The sequence below is a fragment of the Loxodonta africana genome, chromosome 16 (genome assembly GCF_030014295.1).
Source record: "Loxodonta africana isolate mLoxAfr1 chromosome 16, mLoxAfr1.hap2, whole genome shotgun sequence".
Taxonomy (NCBI): Eukaryota; Metazoa; Chordata; class Mammalia; order Proboscidea; family Elephantidae; genus Loxodonta; species Loxodonta africana.
Window position 1 is genome coordinate 78,502,371 of NC_087357.1, and position 26,347 is coordinate 78,528,717.

General features: G+C 48.3%; 1 protein-coding gene across 1 annotated transcript in view; it reads left to right on the plus strand.

Annotated features, from left to right (window-relative positions):
- Window positions 1–26,347, plus strand: part of ANXA11 (annexin A11) — a 60,842-nt gene that overhangs the window by 15,641 nt on the left and 18,854 nt on the right. The window contains exon 2 of the mRNA XM_064269800.1: window positions 25,839–25,901. Coding sequence (XP_064125870.1) covers window positions 25,847–25,901 — 55 coding nt within the window. The 5' untranslated portion in view covers window positions 25,839–25,846. The remainder of the gene's footprint in view (window positions 1–25,838; window positions 25,902–26,347) is intronic.

Below are 26,347 nucleotides of genomic sequence, written 5' to 3' on the forward strand. Positions count from 1 at the left end.
TCTGCCTTCTCATCTCGCCTCCGGACAGGAGCTGCCCGTTTAGTCTCGTGTATCTATTTGAACTAAGAATAAGAAGCACACTCTTCAGAAGTATCATTTTATGTCTTATAGTCCAATCTAATCTTTGTCTGAAGAGTTGACTTTGGAAATGGTTTTAGTTCTGGGTTAACAGAGTCCAGGGACGGTGTCCTCCGGGCTTCCTCCAGCCTCAGACCATTAAGTCTGGTATTTTTGCTAGGATTTGAGTTCTGACCCCACTTTTTTCCTGCTCTCTCAGGGACTCTGTTGTGTTTCCTGTCGGGGAGGTCATTGGTGGTAGTTGGGGACCATCCAGTTCTTCTGGTCTCAGGCTGATGGAGTCTCCGGTTTATGTGGCCCTTTTTGTCTCTTGGGTTAGTATTTTCCCTGTGTCTTTGTCCTTTACTCTTCTTTGCTCCAGGTGGGTTGGGACCAGTTGACGCGTCTTAGATGGCTGCTTGGTAGCTTTTAAGACCCCAGCTGCCACTCACCAAAGTGTGATGCAGAACATTTTCTTAATAAACTTCGTTATGCCAATTGACCTAGTTGTCCCCTGAAACCATGGTCCCCAGACCCACACCCCTGCTACTCTGTCCCCGGAAGTGTTTGCTTGTATTCAGGAAGCTTCTTGGCTTTTGATTTAGTCCAGTTGTACTGACTTCCCCTGTATTGTGTGTTGTCCTTCCCTTTACCTAAGATGATTCTTGTCTACTATCTAGTTAGTGAATTCTCCTCTCCCTCCATCCCCACCCTTGTAACCATCAAAGAATGTTTTCTTCTGTGTTTAAACTTTTTCTTGAGTCCTTATAATATTAGTCTCGTACAATATTTGTCCTTTTGCAGCTGACTAATTTCACTGAGCATAATGCCTTCCAGATTCATCCATGTTACGAGATGTTTTGTGAATTCATCGTTGTTCTTTATCGTTGTGTCGTTTTCCATTGTGTGAATATACCATAATTTGTCATCCATTCGTCTGTTGATGGGCATCTAGGTTGTTTCCATCTTTTTGCTATTATGAACAGCACTGCAGTGAACCTGGGTGTGCATACATCTGTTCGTGTAAAGCTCTTATTTCTCTAGGATATATTCCAAGGAGTGGGATTGCTGGATCGTATGGCAGTTCTATTTCTAGCTTTTTAAGGAAGTGCCAAATCGATTTCCAAAGTGGTTGTACCATTTTACATTCCCACCAGCAGCGTAGAAGTGTTCCAGTCTCTCCACAGCCTCTCCAACATTTATTATTTTGTTGACGGTTTTAATGTTAATATTTCCACTTCTGAATTTTCTCCGAGTTTAACCGGTATGTCTTTGCTGGACCCCTAATTTTTAACCTTTCTTTCTCACTTAAAAAAAAAAAAGGTTTCTCTTGTACTCAGCACATGGCTGAGGGAGGTGGGGGTGTGTGGAAGAGATGGCAGAAGGCAAGAAGGCAGCAGCAACAAGAGCAAAGCTCATTTGATGGTTTCTGCCTTTTGATGGAGGAATTGCTGCTGTTCACATGCCAGATATACATGATTTATTCTGTGCTTCTTGTTTTCTGTTTACTATTGTGTTTTGATGTTGTTTCTTTCCTCCCCTTATTTTTGCTGACTTGGTTTCTCATCACCCCTCCTCTTCCCCCACCTGTGATAGGATACAGGTTTGGCTCTGCATAAGAGAGGAGTTTCTCTCTCTCCAGAACTAGGAGTCCAGGGTCCATAGGTGTCTCCCTGGGACGTGTCCAGGCACCAGGCTTGGTCTGTAATGTTGCTCCCAGCATCCTCTAGGGCTGCACTTCTCAAACTGCCGCATGCATAAGAATAACCAGGAAGGCTTCTTAAAACACAGATTCCTGGACACCATCGTGAAGGATTCTGCCTTAGGAGGCCCGTGGTGAGGCCTGAGAGTTTTAATTTCTAGCAAGTGCCCAGGTTCTGCTAATGCTGCCACACTCTGAGTCCACTGCCTTGGAGTGTTTATTTTGTCTGTGAGGCCCAAGACAGCTCACTCTCATATCCATATGATGGGGCTGTGCCTAGCTGCCAGGAGGCTGGGAAACATTGTCTTTATGTGGGACTGCTATGTGGAGTCCCTGGCTCGTGTAAATGGTTAATGTGCTCAGCTGCTAACCAAAAGGTTGGAGGTTCAAGTCCACCCACAAGCCCCTCCGAGTAGACTGGAGAGGTACTTCTGAAAAGTCAGCCATGTGGGCTCACCATGAATCAGAGTCATCTCCATGGCACATTTATGGCCACGTTACAGTGAGTGTTCTAACACAGAGTAAGAAGAGACAGATGGATGTGGGGGCGGGGGGGGGGCCAGGGACGACCAAAAGTTTCTGGAACACCACCCACTGGCCTCCTGAATTTGAAACTTCTACTACACTTGTCAGTTTTACTGTTGGCTGTTTCCCTTAACTCGGCCAGCACTTCTCAGGAGGCAAACCAGCAGGCCTGGCAAGGCAGTCTCTGTTGGGATGGGCTGGTGAATAAGGTGGCAAACTGCTGCTGCTTTGCGGATACTCTTGAGAGTCCCTGCTGCTTCCGGCCCATTCTCTGTAGTTAGGACTGGGAGCTACACACTCTGCCATCGGACTGTCCTCCCAACCTTCCAAGATCTGGTGGGATCAGAGTGGCCCCTCCAGGACCCAACTTTGGGGTGGAGACTATCTTGGCTGCCTCCTTCCAACTCACCCCCACCCCCACCATGGAGTAATTACACGTACGTAGCTATTTCCAGGGGCGCTTGGGAGGCTTTGCAGCCGGAGCTGAGCTGGGCCTGATACCAGCTCCTACCCCAGAAAGATAATGGCGGTGGCTCCCAACCCCTTTATGTTCTCCTGTCACTGTGAAGTCATAGGGAGCTGAACCTGGAGAAACATTGCCACAGATACTCCCCTGGAGCAAATGACACTTTCTGCGTGGCATGATTATGTGGGAAAAGTATGGGGGGGTGGCGGGCAGCAGAGTTACTTTCTCATTCTGCCTTTCCCAGGTTAATCTTTATTTCCCACCTTCCCAGGGAAGGAGGGATGGAGGCCAGAATGCTGAGTGGTGGAAGCCAGACTGGGCCGAAATGCACTGGCCTGGAAGTCAAGAGACTGTGGTCTAGTCTTTGTCCTGCCAACAGCTGCCTCCCCAGCCCCCCAGGCCTCAAGCAGGCCCCTTCTGCTTTCTGGGCGGGCCTCAATTCCCACCTCAGTGAAGTCAGCTGGTCTAACCAGATGTCCTCATGAAAGTGCCCTCAGGCTCCGATTTCCTAGGATTTCTGTGTAATCAGAATGCTAGTTTATCTTTTATTTCTAAGAGGTGTCTTTCAGAACTTGTCACTCAACTTTAGCCTCTTGGCGAGGTCCTAGACAAAGCAGCTTGCTGCTCTCGCAGCCGGCTCTGCCTGGAATTTCTCCAAGCTGGGCAGCCCCAGGCGCCAGCCCTTGGAGGGCATCATCTGAGGCACAGCCTGGCTAATGATTGATGGGCGGCTCCAACTGTTTCTAATTCATGGCATGTGGGTGGAGAGATGAATGTTTAACGAGCACCTTCTGTAGGCTTTTTGTTTGGGACCTGGGAAGAATGCAGTCAGGGCTGGGGGAGCGCTGCCCTGGGGCTCTCTGCCTTGGTGCTGTGACTTAATGGCACCTGTGACCCCACCTCAGAGGTAAGGCAGTGCCCTGCCCCGTGAGGGCAGGACGCAGGGACTTCTGCCTTAGCTGGGACTCTGCAGCCTTCCTCAGGACACACTGCCCTTCCCAGCAGAATTAGGGGTGTTCACACGCCCTCTCTTATCACGTAAGGTCCTGCCTTGGGGTGGGAACAAGAGAGGGGAATGTCCTAGATGCGTCCTCTCCACCCGCAGAATTCCTGAGCCTACCTGCAGAAGCTGAGGCCCTCGGAGCAGGTGCCGACCAGCGTGTGGAGGAGGTGAACCTGAGTCACTGAAGTTCTGTTGTTGTTGTGGCATGTGTCAGAGGCCTCACTGTGCCCAGCGCCTGCCAGGCGGTGCTGGGAGTTAGGAGGAGAGGCCCAGCCCAGGCCGTGGTGCTTCCTCGTGCACTGGGAGGTCTAGAAAGAAAGTATTCCTGGCTCTGACGCTGGTTGGACGTGTGACCTTTGTTTGTCAAGAATCGCCCTTGAGCCTGAGTCACCTTGTTTATAAAATGAGGGTGGTAACATCTGTCTTCAGGTTTAGTGAGAACGTTTATGAAGTCTCTGGCCCATCGTGGTGGTGTTGTTAGGTGCTGTCGAGTCGTCTCCCCTCATAGCGACCCTGTGCACGACAGAACGAAACGCTGCCCGGTCCTGCGCCGTTCCGCTGCTATTAAGATTTTCACTGGCTAATGCTTTTCAGAAGTAGACTGCTGGGTCCTTCTTCCTAGTCTGTCTTAGTCTGGAAGCTCAGCTGACACCTGTCCTCCATGGGTGACCCTGCTGGTATCTGAATACTGGTGGCATAGCTTCCAGCATCACAGCAACACAGAAGCCGCCACAGTACGACAAACTGACAGACACGTGGCCCATCATGGATCCTCAAAAAAGGGAGTATTATTAGAACACTAGAGGACATAGAAAACGTTTTGGTCCAAGTGCCAGAGGAGTTTCAGAAAGAGCAATCACTGAGGTGGAGAGATCAGGGTGGGCTTCCTGGAAGAGGTGGGAGTCCATCTGGCTCATAGGATGGCCAGGATTTACTTAGGTTTAAGGAAGGGGTGGGGGCAGTGGTAGAATTCTTACCTTTCATGCATGAGACCAAGTTAGGTTCCTGGCCACTGCACCCCGTGTGCAACCATCACCTGTCAGTAGAGGCTGGTGTGTTGCTATGAAGACAGAATAGGAAGAAAGGCCTGGCAGTCTACTTCTGAAAACAGCCAATCAAAACCCTATGGGTCACAAAGGTCTGATCTGCAGCTGATCATGGGGATGGCACAGGACCAGGCAGCGTTTTGTTCTGTTGTGAATTGGGTTGCCGCCAGTCGGAGGCCGACTTGATGGCAGCTGACAACAACAGGGAAGGCATAAAGGAGACAGGAGGACGAGCCAGGTAGAGGGAACATCTGAGCAAAAGTCCTGAAGATGGAAAATGCGGAGGTCAAGGCTCTCCTGAGCTGCTGGCTGTGCGTTTCCCTGATCCTCACACCACGTGGGTACCTGGGGTACCTTCCATTTTCTTGCCGTTCCTCCATGGCACAGTGTAACTCTTGGCCCAGAGCCCCTTGGCACAGCTGCATCCCTGCTGCAGAAGAGCCAACCCCATCCCTGAGACCTGAAGCAGAAGCTTCTCCAATGTGGTCTGTAGGTTCTGGTGGGTTCTTTCAGCTCTGGGCCTATTGGGGCTGGACATGGTTGACTGGGGCTTTGTCACCATGAGAAGAGCAGCTCTTGATAACTGCTGTTTGAAGGAACAATTTCCTGGGGCTTCGAAGCAGGGCGGGTGCCTCAGCCATTTGGAGCTGGAGTAGACGCTGTCTCAAGTCTAGGTTTGAAGGGCTGAGCCTTTCCAAAGTGGTTTGAACAAGCCCTGGAGACTGGGTGATGGGAGCATCAGGGCCTCCCTGGAAGTGGCCAAGGGACTCCCTTCTGCCTTTAAACCAGTTGCCATCAGGTCGATTCCGACTCATGGTGATCCCATGTGTCTCAGAGTAGGACTGTGCTCCATAGAGTTTTCAGCGGCTGATTTTTCAGAAGTAGACACTAGGCTTTCCTACCAAGGTGACTCTGGGTGGATTTGAATTTCCAACCTTTTGGTTAGCAGCCAAGCACATTAACCATTTGCCTTTAGACTTGGTCTGACATGTTCATGTGAAGGTGAAATGAAGAACCACACCTGGAAGGGCCCTGGGTGAGCATCTGTTCCTGTGGTTACCGATACAGGGACATTCCAGCTGGGAACAGTGGGCAGCTGAAGCAGCCACATCCTAGCCAAAGGGGACAGGTGTGCCAGCCCTAGCTGAGTGTCACCGTGTGGAAATGTAGGACCTTTGTTGCTGTATCACCTATTTTTCCATTAAAAAAAAAAAAAGTAAGTCAGGCCGAGAGTCTGTCTCTTGCAACCCTCGGTCTCCCCTAGCAGAATAAATGTGTGTGAGTTCCATCACCTTCCTGGAGCCTAGGTTCAGGGAATCACAAGCTGAAAACCACTGATCCTTCACAGTTTTAGTCATTTAATAGGTGAGGTGAAGAGAGGCCAGGAGAGCCTTAAGCTTGCGAAGGCCCATCAGAGAGAAGCCAGTTTCCTAGAACTCCCCCGACTCCCACCCCTGCCCCATGCTCACCTCTCCCCTCAGCCCCCACCAAAGAACGTGTTTCCTGACTTCTCACAGAGTCTACATCCCCAGTTTTCCTGGAACTGGCTCCTAAACATTGGGGTGTGTGTTTTCCTGTAAGTGCTGTGCTGTGTTTCTCTCCCAGCTAGAGGGAAGGCCTGGCGCAGGCCAGGACTCGGTTGTTTTTCCTCTGTCCAGGGAGCCCAGCCCAGCCCTGACTGCCTCCATGAGCCCAGAGGCGGAATTACTGTGAAGCTAAGGAAACTTCAAAAAACTTACTGCCTCCCGTCTGTCAGTTTGTTACTCTGTGGTGGCCTGCATGTTGCCGTGATGCTGGAAGGTGTGTCACCAGTATTTCACATACCAGCAGGGTCACCCCTGGTGGACACGTTTCATTGGAGCTTCCGGACTTAGACTAGGAAGGAAGAGCTGAAGACCCTACAGATCACAACAGAGTATTGTCTGGCATAGCGTTCCCTAGTTTGGAAGGCACTCAAGATACACAGTGGTCACAACAAGTGGACTAAAACAGGCCAGTGAAGATGAGGATGGCGCCGGAGCGGAGAACGTTTCATTCCGTTGTACGTAGGGTCGCCGTGAGTCAGCCAACTTGAGGGGAACTGACAGCAGCAACAACAATGAAACTTGGGCTTCAGGCCCCTTCGCTTACACAGGGCCCTTCCGAGTCCTGGGAGAGCTCTGGCAATGAATTCATAAAGTCATGGGGTTTTGTAAAATTTGCAAAAAGAAGTACGATGTTTTGTATTCTTAAATTAAAAATTCAGGCCGCACAAAGTTGGGACCTATCCCTGTATGTCCTATAAAAACCCAGTCATTTGGAAAAGGTGACTCCACAAGCAAAAGGTGTTTTGTTTTTTCATTAATTTTTGTTTTCATCCAAAAAATGTGAATTTTTTCAGAAAGCAGATGAGCACTGTAGTTCTGTAATGGTAATATTGCATTTCTTCAGTTACATGGTGGGTACATGGGCGCTTGTTTGGTGTTACATTTCATAACTCACATATGCATTGTGGGTATTGCTAATTATAAAGAACAGTCCATATAAAAAATGAGGTAAGTCAAATATATTGATCTGGAAGGCTTGTAATGAAACCAGCAGTCCCCTAACCGACCCCTGTCCCCCATCTCCCAGCTTTTTCTCCAGGCTTAACCGTTTTTAACTATCTCCTTGTCTTTAACAAATGGGCTTAATTGCTGTTTCTTAATTTGTCAATCTAGATGTCATGTGGTGACTTCCTACCCTGATAGACAATGGAATCAATAAACATATCAGTCGTTATTGGTTATGTTATTGTGACCATAAATTTATTGTTCAGTGCTATGCCAACTAATAGACCATGGTCACACATTCAGGAGTACAGTCCCTCATGTTCCATTATCCTAAAGTTAACAACTACCTCTTCTTTTATCCTGATTTTCTTTCTTTTGCCCCAGACTAGACTGGTTTCTCCCTGGGTCTACTGCTCAGCTGTCATCCTAGGACTTCCTTTCACATTCTTCTGGGTTAGATGCCCCCTGTTCCTGGACCTATGTATTTCTTGTCATTACTTTTTTCCTTTTGTTTCTCATTTTGTTGGAATCGTCCAGCAGCTTTCTAAGACAGGTGCATGAGGGAGTAGTTTTTTTTTTTTTTTTGAGTCTCTGTTTGCCTGAAAATGCCTTTATTCCATCCTTTCCTAAATTGGTAGATAATTTAGCTGGCTATAAAATTATAAAGCTGAAAATAATTTTCATTCAGACTTGAAGACATTGTTCCATTGTCTTCGAGTTTCCAGTGTGAGTACAAGAAGTCCAGTGTCATTCCAATTCTCATTCCTTTAATGTGATCTCTTTTCTTTTTTTTTTATAAGTTTTAGAGTCTTTTTCTTTGCCTCTGTTGTTCTGAAATTTCACAGCGATATGCTTTGCTGAGGTCCCTAAGTGGTGCAGTTTACACTTGACTGCTAACCTAAAGGTTGGTGATTCACACTCACCCAGTGGTTCTGGGGAAGATAGACTTGGCAATCTGCCTCCATTAAGATTACAGCCAAGATAACCATATGGAGAAGTTCTACTCTGTAACACACAGGGTTACCATGAATTGAAATCGACTTGATGGCAACTAACAACAACATGTTTTGCTCTTGATCTTTTTTTTTAACCAGTCATTTGGTCTATCACTAGATGGCTCTTTCGGTATAGTTGTTAGTTGCCCTTAAGTCATCTGGACTCAGCCATAACTTTATGTATATCAGAATGAAACGTGACATGGTCTCTTGCCATCTTCATGATCGTTGGTATGTTTGGGGTCGTCTTCCAGCACTGTATCGGACAATATTCTGTTGCGATCCATAGGGCTTTCATTGGCTAATTTTCAGTAGATCTCCAGGCCTTTTTTTTTTTTTTTTTTTTCTTCCCTAGTCTGTCTTAGCCTGGAATATTGAGACTCATTCAATATAGAGATGTATTTCAGTGTTGGGAAACATTTTCGTGTTAGAACCTTGATAATTTTCTTGCATCTGTGTTCTCTGTTCTTTCTGAAACTCCTTTTAGTCAGATATTGGGACTCTTATCCTTTCATTTTCTTTTTTTTTCTGTATCCTGTCTCTTTTTGAATTTCCTCAACTCAATCTTCGAACCTGTCTGTTGAATTTTTAATTTTATTCCTTCTATTTTCAGTTTCTAAAGACACCTTCCTATTCTCAGATTGTTCCATTTTCATAGCATCCTCTTCTTGTTTTATGGATGCAGTATCTTCTCTTATGCCTCTGAGGATTAATCAGTCATATTTTTTTCCCTCCAGTTGGTAGCATTGTCTCTGCTTCCTTTGATTCCTTTTCTTCTGTCTGTTTGGTCTCTTCCTTTCTTGTTGGAGACCTTCCTCAGATGTTCTGTGATACTTGGCTGTCTGTTAGTATTAAGGAGGGAGACACTAAAAATTTAACTGGAAGCTGTGAGGACATGGGGTAGGGGTGGGTGGGAGGGGATAACGATAATAAAATTTTTTTGTTCCCATCAGTGGGCTGCCTGCAAAGCCTGGACCATCCCAAATACTGCGAAACTCTTCTCTCTCTTCAGCCCTGGTCTTCCCACTTTACACGCCTTTGCCTCAGACAGCAAGCTGTGCTTCAACTCCAATGGCTTCAGAGTCCTGTGGTGAAAGGAACAAAAAGAAACATCTTAGAGAAGTGAATCTGAGTCTTCTAGACACTCTGAGATCAGTCAGCCTGTGCCCTCACCCTGCCCTTTGAACCATGCGCCCTTTGAACCACGAGCTCTCTTGGCTGAGGGGCAGGTAATGGGAGTTCTGAGCCAGCCCTGTTACAGTCTTGCTGTTGTCATCTCAGCATATCATCTTACCCCATCTAATTGTCAATTTCCTCATTTGTGCACTGGAGGTGGGGTGGGATAGGCAGGAATTAATTGAATCATCTGGAAGGGTCCAGGTGACCTCTAGTGTGCCAGTTATATGATCCTAGCTAATTGGGGTGTTATTGCTTGCCCTACCATGCAAATGGGGCTGCTTACCTTTTCTCTCCCTCAGAGAATTTGCATCTGCTCAGCCAGATGGCTGGCTGGGTGTGTCTCTCCTGGCCACACAGGACCCACCAGAGAGCCCCGAGTCTCACCGTGGTGACTCATGTTGACTAATAGAAGTGAGCAAACCTTTATTGAGTTCTTACCCCCAGCCTTGCAGAAAAGGCAGTGCCTTGTCCCGCCTTTTATTGTTGGGTTGGTTTGCTGTGTGTGGTCTTAGTGGTGTATTGCTCCTCTTGTCAAGGAGAAGTTAGGTAGACTTGGGCAAGAGCCTCTTATACAACGAGGGAGAAGCCCTTTCAAAGAGAACACCATGGAAGGATCTGGAGAGAAGGAAAGAGAAGTGGTCACTGTGTACATTAGTTTTATATTGCTGCCGTAACAAATTACCACAAAATTAATGGCTTAAAGCAACAAAATGAATTTCACTGGGGCTAAAATCAGGGTGTTGTTGGGGCTGTGTACTTTTCTGGAAGCTGTAGAGGAGAATCTATTTCCTTGCCTTTTCCAGCTTTTAGAGGCCATCTGTGTTCCTTGGCTCAAGGTCCCATTTCTCCACAGGTTGAGTGTCACACTTCAAATCTCTCCTTCCAATCCATTCATCCTTAACCTAGCCAGGAAGGGTTGTGTGCTTTTAAAGACTTGTGTGATTAGATTCCGGCCCTGGTGGCTCAGTGGGTAAGAGCTCGGCTGCTAACAAAAGGTTGGCAATTCAAATCTACCAGCCGCTCCCTGGAAACGCTATGCGGCAGTTCTACTCTGTCATGTAGGGTAGCTATGAGTTGGAATTGACTTGATGGCAGTGGGTTTGGGTTTTTTTGTTGTGTGTGTGTGTGTGGTAAGATTGACCCCACCCAGATAATCCAGGATAATTTTCCCATTTCAAAGTTGGTGACTTTGATCACATCTGCAGAGTCCCTTTTGCCATGGAAGATAACGTATTTACAAGTTTTAGGGATTTAGACATTACTTGGCAGGGGAAGAGGGCGTTTTTCTGCCTACCACAGTAGGTATTTCAGTGTATCACACTGTCTGGGATATTTTTGAAGGCCTTAACCAGGGAAACGGATGGTGGTTCACTCTTGGGCTTTGAAAACCCCTTCCTTCTGTACCTTGCTGTTACTAGCTGTCTCCTGAGGTCTGCCATCCCCCTAACCATTGACTAGGCGCTCCCCTCACCGTGACACCTGGCAGGTGGGTGTCAACTAAACAGGTTTGGGTGTGTGTCCAGGATCTTTGACCCTTCTTCCTTTCTTCAAAGGTCAGAGCCTGTCCTTTTTGGCCGTATATGTATGTGTGTGTATATATATCTATATAGATAGATATATATACACACACATACATACATATATGTACACCCTGGTGGCATACTAGTTAAGAGCTATGACTGCTAACCAAAAGACTGGCAGTTCAAATCCACCAGGCTCTCCTTGGAAACCCTATGGGGCAGTTCTGCCCTGTCCTATAGGGTCACCATGAGTCAGAATTGTCAGCAGTGGGTTTGATTTTTTTGTATATATATGTATATATGTGTGTATGTATACATGTGTGTACATATGCATAATATACATATATATACATGTATGTGCATAAATAACCAAAACCCAAAACCAAACCCATTGCCGTTGAGTCGATTCTGACTCATAGTGACCCTGTAGGACAGAGTAGAACTGCCCCATAGGGTTTCCAAGGAGCAGCTGGTAGATTTGAACTGCCGACTTTTTGATTAGCAGCCGAACTCTTAACCGCTGCCCACCAGGACTCCATACGCATGTGTAATCCCATGTGGCTGTAAGATTTCAGTGCACTGGTACACATTTGATATATGTATAGGTGTAATTCACAGATAGATGTATTTTCCCCACGTTACAGGTGAGGAGAGCTCAAACCGTAGCCTCAGAGTCACACGGCTACCAAGAGGTAGAGCTAGAATTGGAGTCATTGTCATAGACTCCAGCCCCTGGGTAGCCTGCCACCACTGTCCCTCAGCAGCTGTGTAGGTGACATCAGAGCCGCGTGGGCTGTAGTAAAATTCATGCAACAGAGCTGAGAAGTCTCTTGTGACTGTCCTCTGACGTTTGTGGCTCTTGATGAGGGAGTGTGGGCCGTACAGAGATGGGTGCCTTAGTTACCTAGTGCTATTGTAACAAATACCACGAGTGGGTGGTTTCAAAGAACAGAAATTTATTTTCTCACAGTTAGGAGGCTAGGAGTCTGAATTCAGGGCATTGGTCTAGGGGAAGGCTCTCTCATCGTCTGTTCTGAGGGGAACCCTTGTCTGATTCTCTAGCCCAGAGTTCCTCAGTTCCCTGTGGCATCTGTCCTTCCCCTGTTGTGCTTGCTTCTCACATGAGCCTAATCTGCTCTTTTTATAGCTCAAAAGTGATTAGGTTTTAAAACATACCCTACACTGTTAAGGCCTCTTTAACATAACAAACAAAACCGTATTTCCAAACAGAATTACATCCGGAGGCACCCACCCCGCCCCCAAAACAAACAAACAAACCCTTTGCTGTCAATTCTGACCCAAGCAACCCTATAGGACAGAGTGGAACTGCCTCATAGTGTTTCCCAGGAGTGGCTGGTGGATTTGAACTGCACACCTTTTGATTAGCAGCTGAGCTCTTAACCACTGTGCCACCAGGGCTCCAGAGGTACAGGGGTTTTAGGATTCCGACATGTATTTTCAGGGAATACACAATTCAGTCCATAACAGTGAGAGAACTGGTTTAAGTGTGGGAGAGAGAGCCAATGGGGAGTAAAAGAACCAGCTGAGAATCCGGGGTTAGAAGTTTGAAACCGAGCTTTGGTGAGGCTTAGGGTGTACAAGCTGGGATGAGCTGTTCAGCGTCCCCTTTCCTCAAGGCAGACAAGGCAGGGCATGGGGGAAGGAGCTCCCCAAGCTCCCTTCCAGCTGAGCCACTGAAGGGTTGTGTTGTGCAGACAGTAAGTGCGCTAAGCCTTGGGGTGTGGAGCCTTCCCTGTGGGCCAAGCCATCTGGGAGAAATGGGGACTGGTTTGGACTTCTCAGGGAATGGAGGGGTTTGATAGGTAAGGGATGCAGGCCAGGGATGCCCCAAACCACTCGAAGACTAGTGCTCGGGTGACATCAGCCTACAGGACTGTTCTGCTGGTCCTTCCTTCTGTTCCTCAGACTGGTCCTGGGAGAAGCCCCTTCTGACCTGTTGGTGAGAGCTGGGAGCACCTTGCTTCCTCTATGTGAAATGAAGACACAGACCTGTCTCTGCCCCTAGCCTGAGCTGCACATAGAAACAACCTACAACTTCTCTTTTCTTTTGAGGGGGTATGTGACCACACCTTAGAGTTAGGACTTTTTCTGTTGCTGCCACTGTGTCTGTCACCAGAAGCTTGGTGTCTATGAGGGCTTCAGCCCCCGTCACATTCTGGGCCTTGGTGCCAGCCAGATATTGGCACCCTATCTGTGTTCACCTTCTTTCTGTTTCTTGCTTTCCATTCCCCAGAAACCCTGATTTGGGCTTGATGTTTGGCTAAGTGTTGGCTCTTCTGGGAACCTTTTTGGCCAGGTCTCAAACAGGGGTGCTCTCCCCAGGAAGAAGAAAGGTAATGCAGGTTTGCCCAAGAAATGTGCAGGAAAGTTCATGGGGGCATAGGTTTCAGTGTGCATAGCTTTATGTGGAGAGGGATCTCCTTGTTCAACCTCCTGGCTCAGTTTCAAGGACCTGGTCTAGAAAGACTGCTGAGGCAGGAAGAAGGTGTCTGTCATTGCGGAGAGCTCAAAGTGAAAGTACTGAGAACTGGCTCCTTCCCGCCTCAGGGGCAGAGTTGCAGCTCTCTGCTCTCCTGGCTCCCTCCTCCCAAGCAGGTTTGTCTTCCAGAGGCCTTTGCGGAGGTGGCTTCCCCCACGCCTTCCTCCCACCAGCCTCTGCTGTCCTCTCTACTCCTGCAGCTGGAACCAGCCCCCAGACACCCAGGCGTGTGGAGAGAATGGAAGGAAAACATTGCCAGTTTCTCGTTGGCTGTCCCACCAAAGAGTCCAGCACAGCTGTGACCGGGACTTGCAGCTTCAGGGCGGGACTCTACGTGGCAGAGCAGCTGGCAGACTGCTGTCCACCCTTTCTTGTCATTTGCCTTTCAAAGGGGCCTGACTCCCACCTCTCCATGTTGCCCCCTCCGTAGCTTCACATTTCTCCTCCTATGTGATCAAAGGGCCCAGGGCCCTCAGGGACCATCCTATCCTGTTTGCTGTTTTACATGTGGGGAAGCTGACGTAATGAGAGGGTAGAAGATACAATGAGAGCAAAGCTTTACGTAGAAATCACAGTGCATCCAGTGCTTGTCTAAGTACTTTATGTACACTAAGTCGTTTAATCCTTAAACCAGCCCTTCGAGGTTGGTGCTAAACTATTAGTGTCCCCATTTTACAGATGCAGAAAACAGAAGCCCGGAAAGGTTAGTAAGCTGCCCAAGATCTCATAGCTAGCAGGGAGCAGAGCTGGGATTTGAACCTGGGCAGTCTGGCTTCAGAGTTCTTCCCACCACTCCATATTGTCTTTAATGAAGGACCTAGGACCACACAGTGAAAATGGGATTCTTAATCCCGCGCTGTTCATCACACCGGTGTTTCTCAAATGTTGATCCTTGAGATACTAGTTCCTGGGCCGGTGGCAGCATGTAGTGATGAAAGTCCTGCCTTGGGAGCCCGGGTACCTGGGTCTGAATCCTGGCTCAGGCATTTCCCAGCTGTAACCTTGGGCAAGCTCATAAACTCTCCATACCTCAGATTTGCCATCTTTAATATGGGAGTAAAAATTTTTGTATTCATCTCAGGGTTGTTATAAAGTTAAATTTCATGGAAAGCGTTTAACATACTACTACTACTACTAATAATAATAATAAAAAAAAACCCAACCCTGTTGCCCCTGAGACAATTCCAACTTACAGCAACCCTAAAAGGACAGGGTAGAACTGCCCTATACAGTTTTCAGGGAGCAACTGGTGGGTTCGAACCGCCCACCTTTCTGTTAGCAGCCGTAGCTCTTAACCACTAGGCCACCAGGGTTTCCAGCGCAGCAACCAGTTGCCATCAGTTTGACCCCAGCTCACGTCAACCCCATGTGTGTCAGGGGAGAATTACACTCCGTAGTGTTTTCAATGGCCAGTTTTTTGGAAGTAGGTCACCAGGCCTTTCTTCCAGGGTGTCTCTGGGTAGAGTCAAACCTCCAGCCTTTCAGTTAGAAGCCAAATGCATAGACTGTGAGCACATGGTAAGTGTTCAGAAAATACTAGCTATCATTAGTATGATCTGATGCGTTTGGAAAAATTCACCGTGCACCTTCTTAGCCTTTATTACACTATTGTGAATTGGCACTCTCCTGGAAGGGCATGTAGTAGGCAGCATTTTCCGAAAGTTTTGGATAACTGAACTGTTTTTTTCTGAACAGAGTACCTGTTAAATTTGCAGCTTGGAAGGCATTAAGCTGGTGTCTAAGAACACAGTTCAGGAAGCCTGAGCCATACATCACGCAGCCTGTTTCTGCTTGACAAGGCCGAGCTGGGGGTGGGCGTCCAGGACAGACCTGAGCAAGGCCGAGCTGGGGGTGGGCGTCCAGGACAGACCTGAGCAAGGCTGAGCTGGGGGTGGGCGTCCAGGACAGACCTGAGCAAGGCCGAGCTGGGGGCGGGCGTCCAGGACAGACCTGAGCAAGGTTTTTATTTCTTCAGGATTTGAGGATGGAGACTTTGGAGGGCGGTAGGTGGTAGAATCTCAGAAGTAAGCTGGTTGTAGTGAAGATGAGCAGACTTGATGCCTGGAGAGAATGTTTGGATTGTGCACGCTCCCAGTACCTGTAGCTGTTCGACTGCCATCGGAACTGGCTGTGCCGTGAGCCAGGCGGGTCACGCGTTACTACAGAAAGCCTACAGGCAAAGGGGGTGTTTAATGTCCTTGCCAGATGCCTTGGATTTCTAAGTGCTTACTTTGCCATTCCTTGGCCTGCGTGTGCAGACCAAATAGCTCATATTTGGTATCTTAAATGATCGTAGGGTACCAGAGGTTACAAAGGAGAAAATTGAGGTTGGAGGAGGTTTACTGACTTGGCCCAGCTCCCTCAGCTGCTAAGTGCCAAAACAGAGGCCAGGCCCTGGGCCTCCATTCACTGTCCACCCAGGTAGTATTTATGGGACGTGCATTACGCCAGACCCTGGGGTAACTACCTGGAATGAATTCATTGCTCTGGAAAATGCCATTTGTAAATGGTTGAAAGCGTCTCCATTTTGTAAGAGCTCACTGGTTTAGGGACTGGAAGAGTCCTGGGGAGGTTGGTCATTGGGCCCCTTGAATTGACAGGTGCCCCCTGAAGCATTCTAAGCCCTCCCCCTAAACTGAATCAACACCTGAGTTGTCTACTGGCATCAAAGCCTAATCATAGCTTAGAGTTCCAGCTATTTGTAGTTACCTATTTATTTTTTTAATTTCTAATATTTAAAGATACAGAAAAGTACTCACAGATGAAATAATACAATGTCTGGGATTTGCTTCAAAATAATATAGAGGACACAGATGAATGGATAAACAAAATGTGGTATAGCTATATAATGGGCTATTATTCAGTCATAAAGATAAAGTCCTAGTACATGCTGTGACATGGGCAAACCTTGAAAACATTGAAAATAAGTCAGTCCTAAAAGGAAACCCTGGTGGCATAGTGGTTAAGTACTACGGCTATGAACCAAGAGGTCAGCAGTTTGAATCCACCAGGCGCTGCCTGGAAACTCTATGGTGCAGTTCTACTCCGTCCTATAGGTTCGCTAGGAGTCGGAATGGACTCGACGGCAGTGGGTGTGGTATTTTTGGTTAAAAGGACAAATACTGTGTGATGCTACTAATACGAAATAGCTAGAACAGGCAAATGCGCAGAGACCAAAGTTTATCAGTGGTTTCCAGGGGCAGGAACGGAGCCCTGGCGGCACGGTGGTTAAGAGATCAGCTGCTAACCAAAAGGTCGGCAGTTGGAATCCACCAGGCGCTCCTTGGAACCCCCTTGGGGCAGTTCTGCTGTGTCCTACAGGGTTGCTATGAGTCGGAATCGACTCAGCGGCGGTGGGTATGGCCAGGGCAGGAAGGAGGAGGAGGAGGGAAGTTACTCCTAAAGGGCACTGAGTCTGTTGAGGGTGATGAAAACATCTGGGAACGTATATTGTGATGATGGCAGCACCACACGGTGTGCGTAGTTGATGGCACTGAATCGTACATGTAAAAATGGTTGAAATGGCAACTGTTTTGTTATACATATTTTACCACAATTTAAAAAAAAATACAGAGGCAGGGGTAAGGGATGGGTGAATCATGATTGGCCTTGAAGTGATAATTGTTGAAGGTGAGGGCTGGCGATTTATTATGCTGTTCTATTTTGTTATGTTCTCCACAGTAGAAAGGGTTTTAAAATGTCCAGCATTATCAATCAGTGCTTGCATACATACCATGGTTCACTGCTTGGAATTCCAAAGCCACGGTTACTGACACGGGGCTCCTGGGGTGTTTAAAACTTGTGCCTGCTCCTGTGGCCGACTTTGAATGACGTGTGTGGCAGAGCTCCAGCTGTCCCTGGCTTCCCCTCCTCCCCTGTAGCCATGGTGAGGAGGGGGTGTGGTGTGGGTTCAGGCCCCTGCAAGTTTCTGGAACCTTCTGACCACGAGGCATGGCTTTGGCAGGCCCCAGTTGGAGGCACATTTACTGTCCTTAGGGGAGGAGTATTAAAGTCAGTTGCCAATGGCAGGAAAGGCTGGGACCACCAAACACTTAACCCAGCCCAGGTTGAGGGGTCACAGGTGTTGAGACGCTACCCTGCAGGGGAAGGCAGGCAGGCCTTGCTGTCACCAGGCCAGGTTCTCCCACAGGCCCTCTCCTCAATGTGTTTGTGATTCAGGCAAACCGTGTCCCCGGAGTATATTAGCTACAAAACCGAGGGGGTTGGAAACTTGAGAATCTCCAGGATCCCTTTCAGAGTGGACATTTTGTGAGTCTTTGTGAAAGCCCTTCAGAAGCCCTGAAATCTAAGAGGAAGAAAGCACTAAGAGGCGAGGCAGCTCAGGCCCCTTATCGTGCAGTTAGGTCTGGGAAGGTGAGGGCCTGGTGCCCTGGTTGGGATTCTTTTCTGGGGTGAGATTCTTGGGACTGGGCTACCTTAAATAGGCATTTCTTTCATGCTTTTGGCCGGAGGGAAGAAGTTTCTTGCTCCAGTCCACTATTGCACCTTGGTTTGAGTGTTGCCTCTTACTCTCCAGCCCAGTGACCTGTGGAAGACTGTCCAGCCCCCCAGGGCAGTGTAGAGGCTGGAGCTGCTCGGACTGGAGAGGGTTAGCTTCTCTCCTAACAGCACTCCCTGGTTCCCCAGGTAGGGACGTGGAAGAGCACACTGGAGCTGGCTCAAACCTAACTTTGTACTGAAGTGGGGAGAATTAGCAGAGAGGCAAATAAATATCTCTTGCTCTAAAAGAAATTATATATACATATGAACACGTATAAACTATATGTATGTATAATTTTTATGGAGTTCCTTGGTGGTGCAGATGGCTAACATGCTCGGCTACTAACTGAAAGGTTGGAGGTTCAAGTCCACCCAGAGGGACCTCGGAGGAAAGGCCTGGTATCAATCTGCTTCCAAAAAAATCAGCCGTTGAAAACCCTGTGGAGCGCAGTTCTACTCTGACACACATGAGGTCTCCATTAGTCAGAATTGACTTGATGGCAACAGTTTTTTTTTTTTTAAATATACATTTCTATGTATGTGTGTATGTTTTTTTGGGGGGGCAGGTCTCGAATGATACATTAGGAACTGCACAGTGGTGACCTTGGGATAGGGGATAGAGGAAGGAGATGACTTTCCATTTGGTACCCTTCTGCTCTGTTGGGATTTGTCTACTGTGTGCTTGTATTCCTCGTATTTTTAAAATAATGTAAGTAGGGATTATCTGAGCTGTGTGGTTTAAACTATATATTTAAATTTTTATATAAAAACATTTAAAGGTGTCAAAAATTCTCAAGTTGTGCACTTTATGTGCCATCTTCTGTATGTCAGTTATGCCTCAATAAAGCTGTAAAAATCTAATAATAATAATAAACAGATGAAGGCTTTAACGTTAGAAATCACCGATGACTATCTCAGCCACCAGCAGGAGGGCCAGTGAGGGTCACGCCATGAAAGCTCCGCTCTGGTCCTGGCCTGCTTGGCCAGCCAGCTGTTGCCTCTCTTCCAGGCTCTGTCCCTGGTGGAGCCCCGTGCTGTCTCCTGGGGAGACACTTCTGTATCCTTGTGCCAGGCATGGCACTGCCACCACCCCTCCTTTCCCGGGGTGACTTTGCCAAGGACAGCAGCCTCTTGGGGCTGGCCTCTTTTGGGAAGAAGCAGAGGCTAGAGTTACCGGAAGACTGGTAGGTCAGCAGATTCCTTAATCTTCAAAAAAGGGGGCAGAATGTAGAGTTCACAAGCTTGGGAGTTGCATGTTGATCCCGGCAGCCTCCTAGGACACATGGTAGTTGGCATGTGAGCCCCCAGGAAGGAAAGAGGTGGGTCTAGGAAGCCAGGGCAGGCCCACCCAAACAGCTCCCTCGAGGCTGCCAGGGAACTGTGTTGATTTTTCACCACAGTTGTTAGGCAGGTGAGGTGGAGTGCTCTAGGCCTGGCAGATTATTGCGTGGAGGCTCTGGGGGCTGCTGTGAGCAAGCTGGGCAGTGTGTACCGGGTTGCAGTAGGCAGGTGACCGTATGGCTGGTCGAATGCCTGCCCCACAGTGGTGCAGAGTGGGCTGATGTCCAACCAGGTTATTGTCTGTGGTGACAGTTCACAGATGTCGGTTGTTGCCCTTTGTATCAGTTACCTGGAAGAACACAAGTGTCATGCTTACCAAATTGGTGGATATAAAGTAGCTGAGAGAGCACGCTAAGACGTTTGATGTCAGTCAGAATCCCAAGAGAACAACAGGCTGGAGCAATGGATGACAGAAACCCCAGCAGTTCCGATGGCGGGGGTCGGGGGGGGACTGCATCCCCTGGAAGGAGGGGGGTGATGGTCCTGCCTGTGCTTTTCAGGCTGTACCTGGGATCTTTGGTTCTGAAGAAGCTCAGAGAAAGATGAGAGTGGGTGGCATGATTTCAGACGGAAAATGGTGGGGAAAGATGAGGCTGTTCTTCCGGGAGACGGGGTGGGAAGGCTTGAGAAGGTCTCTTGGGGAGTGGAGAGGTCCCAGGGCTCAGGACCTGCAGCAGGGAGGTGGGATCAGACTCGCCCTGTGGGGCCTTCGGCACGAAGGGAGATTCTGACTCTTACAGGGGGAGCTCCCTAAAAGCCCCCTAGGAATGAGCACGCACACCCCCCCCGCCAGGTACAAGCAGAGGTGGTGCTGCTCAGTGGTGGACGTGTGGCGCTCCCTACAGGTCCAAGTCCCCACTTAGCCCCAGGCACAGAGTCGGGCAGTGTGGACTGGGCGGCTGTTCTAATCTCGAAGAACAGCCTTGGCTCTCAGACTTCCCCTCCTGAATGGGGGCTTTATTAAAGTTGTTTTTTTAAATAGGGAATACCTGCATGTGACAAAAAATGCAGTGAGGGTGTATGTATATAAACAGTAAGCCTTGTTCTGTCCCCAGTGTCCCCACCGAAGGCAAAGTGTTACCCAGGTTCTTGTTTATCATTCCAGAGAAGGTGAGTGGTGTGTGTGTGTAAAGGTCTAAGTTTGTGTGTTTTCTTTTTTATAAGAAGTTAGTGTTGTGCTTTTGGTCAATAACGGTGATCATTTCCTATAGCGCTGGACTACTAACTGGACCCACCCAGAGGCACCTCAGAAGACAGGCCTGATAACCTGCTCCCGAAAGGTCACAGCCATGAAAACCCTGTGGAGCAGTTCTACCCTGCCCACATGGGGTCACCATGAGTCAGAAGGGACTAGAGGGCAACTAACAACAAGCTTTTAAAATAGCTACATGGTGTCTGTTGTCTGGACCTGCCTTAATTTATTACACCAGCCTCTTAGTGATAGCTATTCAGGTGTCTTTTTGTTTGTTACTACAAATAATGGCTCAGTAAAATGCGTGTCCACGTGCCATTTCACACGGCCTGGTCAAGGGTGTGTGCACTTTCGACTTTGCTAGGCCTTCCCGGAGTGCTCTCCAGTTTGAGGGGCTTGCTTTTCCAAGCTCGAGCCAATTTAGCGTATTATCAACTTTTTACTTTTTCCGATCTTGATAAATCAAGAGTGACATCTCTGAATTTTTAATTGAAAATTCTCTTGGTATATTAGTGAAGGTGAACATCTGGACTTCCTCTTTTGTAATTGCCTGTTGACATCATTTGATAATTTCTCCAGTGGTTATTAGTCTTTTTAAAAAATTTTTATTTGTTGTTGAAATTATACACAGCAAAACATACGCCACTTCAACGATTTCTACATGTACAGTTCGGTCACACTGGTTACATTCTTCAAGTTGTGCAGCCCTTCTCATCCTCTTTTTCTGAATTGTTCCTCCCGTATTAACATAAAGTCGCTGCCCCCCCCCCAGCTCCTAGCTAATCTTTTGAGTTCCTCCTGTTGTCAATTTTTTTTTTTAATTTTATTGTGCTTTAGGTGAAAGTTTACAGCACAAATTCGTTTCTCTTTCAGAAGTTAATACACAAATTGTTTTGTGACATCCGTTGCTGTCCCTGCAATGTGTCAGCACCCTCTCCTTTTCTACCCAGGGTTCCCTGTGTTCATTCATCCAGTTTTCCTGTCCCGCTCTGTGTTCTTGTCTTTGAGCAGGAGTTGCCCATTTGGTCTCATACGCTCGATTGAACTAAGAAGCACATTGCTCACATGTGTTGTTTGTTTTATAGGCCCGCCTAATCTCTGGCTGAAAAGTGGACTTCAGGAGTTGCTTCATTTCTGAGTTAGAAGGGTGTCTGGGGGACATAGTCTTGGGGGTTCTTCCAGTCTCTGTCAGACCAGTAAGTTTGGTCTGGAATTTTGTTCTACATTTTTCTCCTGCTTTGTGTCGGGGACCCTCTATTTTGATCCCTGTCAGAGCCATCGGTAGTGGTAGCCAGGCACCGTCTAGCTCTTCTGGGCTCAGGCTAGTGGGGGCTTGGTCGTTTTCTTAATAATTTATTTTTAGAGAGTTTTTTTATTGGGGGGCTGAAGGGGAGGGAGACCATAAAATATTTTCCCTAAGATTGTTGTTGCTGTTGTCTTAGTTTATGATGTTTTGCTTGTTTCTTATGTCTTTGGGGCCTCGGGCCATTTCTTACATTTAATTATGTGACTTATATCTCATTTACTTAGTGTGAGGCCTAGAGTGGTATTCCAGCTTTATTTGCATATTGTTTTTTTTTTTTTTTTTGTCACTGCTGTGGATGGGCCTTTTGGCCTTGTTTCTTTGAAAGGGGACCAGGATGGAAGGCAGGTCTCTGGTGCCCAAAGGCCCTGCTTAGTGGCCCTTTCCAGAGAGGAAAGTGTTAAAAACGACATGGGGGCAGTGTCTGACCTCCTTTAACTTTATAGTGGGGAAGGAGAATCAAGATCAACGGCCTTGCCGCTGCTTGTGAGGCGGAGGTCAAACATGGCTCCTCTCTCAGCCATCTTTACCCATTCTGACACCAGTGGTCCCTCCCATGCCACTCTCTACTTCTCTGCTGGGTTCAATAATACATTGCCCTGGCCAGGCAGAACTCGGACAATACTCATGATTATGAGGTATAGTAGACAATAACAATTACAATTCAGGCTCAGGATACAGTTTTTCCATCAGGACACCTCTTCTCAGGCTCGGGAACACTCAGGATACAGTTTTCCCATCAGGACACCTCTTCTCAGCCTTGGGAACACTCAGGATACAGTTTTTCCATCAGGGCACCTCTTCCCAGCCGTGCTCCCAGGCACAGCGCCCGCTGGCCCTAGGCCTCTGCCCAAAGGCACTCAGCTTTCTGTCTCTGAGGACCTGGAAGCCCACCACGCCATCTCCTGCTGCTGGGTCTTGCTGTCTTCCATGTTACAGCGCTCTCGCCCTCTGTCTTCCAGTTCCAGGAGCTTCTCAGTGCAGGGATCCTCGGTCCAGAGGTTGCGCTGGCTCCTGGCCATTCTTCCTCCGTGGTGGTGGCATCCTCTTTTTCCCATCTCTAGGGTGGCTGTCTTCAAGCCCAGTGGGATGGCAAAACTGACCAAGCCTTTTGGTTGGCCACAATTACCCCATCACACAGTCCTGCCCAGTCGCTTGGGCGGGGAGTCAAAAGACTGTGGAGAGAAAGGCCACACAGCAGCGATCCCTTGCACCAAATTGGCTGTCTGGAACACAATTGCAGTTCACCCTGCTTCCCCTCGGGCAGTTTCTCTCTTCTCCGTTTAGAAGATCCCTGGGCCACCTTTCAAATCCCCTACACTCTCTGCACGAGTAAGTCTAAGGTTCTGGCAGAATCTGAGCAGAAAGGTTGGGCCGAAAGCAGATACTTAGAGCATTTTAGGGTCAGGCTAAGGGCAGGTACTTGGAGAGTTTTATTCTGAGACTCCCAGCCGCAGGGGGATGAGTCAGACCCTCTCCAAGAGCAGAGCCACTGAGGATCTCACACCATAGGTTTGGGAGGCTCAGAAAGACTAAGAGCACCTTCATCCACATTTTAAAAAAAACCCAAACCATTTGCAATCAAGTCGATTCCAACTCCTGGTGACCCCACGTGTATTACAGAGTAGAATTGCTTCATAGTGTTTTCTTGTCTGTAATCTTTATGGAAACACATGGCCAGACCTTTCTTTCACAGCACCACAGGATGAATTCAAACTTCCAACCCTTAGGTTAGCAGCTGAGAGCAAACCATTTCTACCACCCAGGGACCTTTTGGTCCACATTGCCGGCAGCCAGTTCCAGCCTTCTCCAAGCTCACTGGGCCATCTTGTGGCTTTCCACATGGCTTTGTCTGTTGACACTTCTGGACTTACTGACCAAATGAACACATCCATAGGGCTAAGAACCAGGACAACCCTGTAGGGGCCAGTGGCACCTTAAGGAAGTCTTTCAGCTTCTTGAAAACCCATGCCCAGTTCCTCAAGGTAGATAGCAAGGGCAATTAGAATCTTGTAGATGGATGGAGGCATCGAGAGCAGTGGTTCTCAGAGTGTGATCCCGGACCAGCAGCATCGCACCACCTGGGAACTCATTGGAAATGCAAATCCTGATTCAACGGACGGGGAAACTCTGGGGGCGGGGCCCAGCAATCTGTTTAACAAGCCCCCCGGGTGATTCTGTGATGGCTGGCTGAGGTGTGAGAACTCCTGTCTCTGCTGGTTTGGGACCCAGATGCAGGGAGGGGCAGCTCACCTGAGGTCAGCAGGTGTGGTGGTTTTGTTTTGTTTTGTTTTTAGGGTATGTATTTACACTTACATGGAAACCTTGAAAACATACACAGAATTACAGATTCTCTTTTGTTTTTTTGAATTATGCTTTAGGTGAAAGTTTACAGCTCAAGTTAATTTCTCATTCAACAATTTATACACATATTGTTCTGTGACATCAGTTGCAATCCCCACAATATGACAGCATGCTCCTGCTTTCCACCCCGGCTTCCCTGTGTCCATTTGTCTAGTTCCTGTCCCTTCCTGCCTTCTCACCCTGCTTTTGAACAGGAGCTGCCCACTTGGTCTCTTATATCTGATTGAACTAAAGCACATTCCTCATGTGTATTATTTTTTGTTTTATGGTCCTGTCTAATCTGCCTGAAGAGTCGGCTTCAGGAATGGGTTCAGCTCTGGGTTAACAGTGTATCTGGGGGCCATAGTTTCGGGGACTCCTTCAGTCTCTGTCAGACCATTAAGTCTGGTCTTTTTAGGTGAATTTGAATTCTGTTCTACGTTTTTCTCCTGCTTTGCCCAGGACGCTGTGTTACCTGTCAGGGCGATCATTGGTGGTAGCCGGGCACCACCTAATTCTCCTGGAGCTGGTACGGTTTTTAAGGAATCTGGAGATTTGTTTTGTTTTTCATAGACATTGGGTGCCTTGCAAACTGCAGCAGCAGAGTAGGCAGGTTATTTGACAGTGTCTGTGTGGCCAGTGTCACGGTGGGTCTATATCCCTTCCAGGCAGTTCAGTTGGCATAGGACTCAGCAGAGAGATTCACATGAAGATGGACTTTGTAAGAGCTGGTGTCCCACAGGCCACGAGCCGCCAAGGGCCCAGGCTTCTCTTTCCCTTCCTGACTGATCTGCGGGTCACTGGCCCTCTCTGAGCATCACCTGTCTCATCTACAGTAACAGGACGTGCTACCTCGTTTGCTCAGATTCCAGACCCTGGATCAGATGAGGCCTTGTTTCTAGAAACAATGATCCCATATCTTGCGGGGCTCCCTGGCCCAGTAATCCAATGGTTAGAAAATGAAATGTGTAGCTTGAGACAGGCCAGAGATGGAGGCCACTGTGGATAGCTTGGGTCCTGTAGTTTACTCTGTTGCCAGAGGGATGATGATCACAGCCAAACCAGTTGCCATCGAGTTGATTCCAGCTCGTGGTGTCTCCACGTGTGGCAGAGTAGAAGTGTGCTCTACATTCAGTGGCTGGTGTTTGGAAGTAGATTGCCAGACCTTTCTTCCAAGGTGCCTCTGGGTGGACCTGAACCTCCAGCCTTTCAGTTAGCAGCTGAATGCGTTTACGGTTTGCACTACCCAGCGACTCCCAGCACTGGAAGAGAAAGACGAGGAGACCATGACCCCTGAGAATGGGGCAGTACACACCCTCCAGACCTAGAAGTGAAGCTGGGGTGAAAGTGGTTCTCCAGGAAAACCCCACGCGGAAGTGAAACCTGTGTAGCCTGAGGAGTGCGCTCTAGGAGCCTGCAGGCTCTCACTGTCTCTGGCTGGAGGCCCCGGCAGGTAGAGGGTGAAATTGGTTGCCACACATCAGACCTGATGCAGCTTCTCCTCCTGCAGGGCCCTGTGGGTCGGGGTTGTTGCTGCTTTCCCAAGAAGACCAGCCCTGTGTGTCTGTCGGTCAGGGCGAGGGCAGGTGAGGGCTCCTGAACAGAGTCTTAGGGTGTTTTCTTCTTGCCTTTCAGATCCAGCCATGAGCTACCCAGGCTATCCCCCACCCGCCGGGGGCTACCCCCCAGCTGCACCAGGTAAGAGGTCTGAGGTGGGTGGGGAAGTGAAAGCAGCTCTGCTTAGAGCAGCCGGTGGAAACGGGGATAATGATCACCTTTTCTGGTAGTTCTCTCAGGCCCCATCTTTCCCGACAGTGCAGCCAGGTGGGGGAGGAGAAGACGGGTGGGGCTGGAGGTGGGGGTTGAAGCTAGGTGGAGCCTGGGACCCAGCCTTCTGCCTTAGTAGCTGATAAAAAAAAACCCACTGCCATCAAGTCAATTCCAACTCATAGCGACCCTGTAGGACAGAGTAGAACTGCCCCATAGGTTTCCAGGGCTGTGAACCTTCACAGAAGCAGATTACCACATCTTTCTCCGAGGAGCAGCTGGTGGGTTTGAACCACCGACTTTTTGGTTAGCAGCCAAATGCTTTAACCACTGCACCACCAGACTTCCTGGTAGCTAATCCAAAACCCATTACTGTC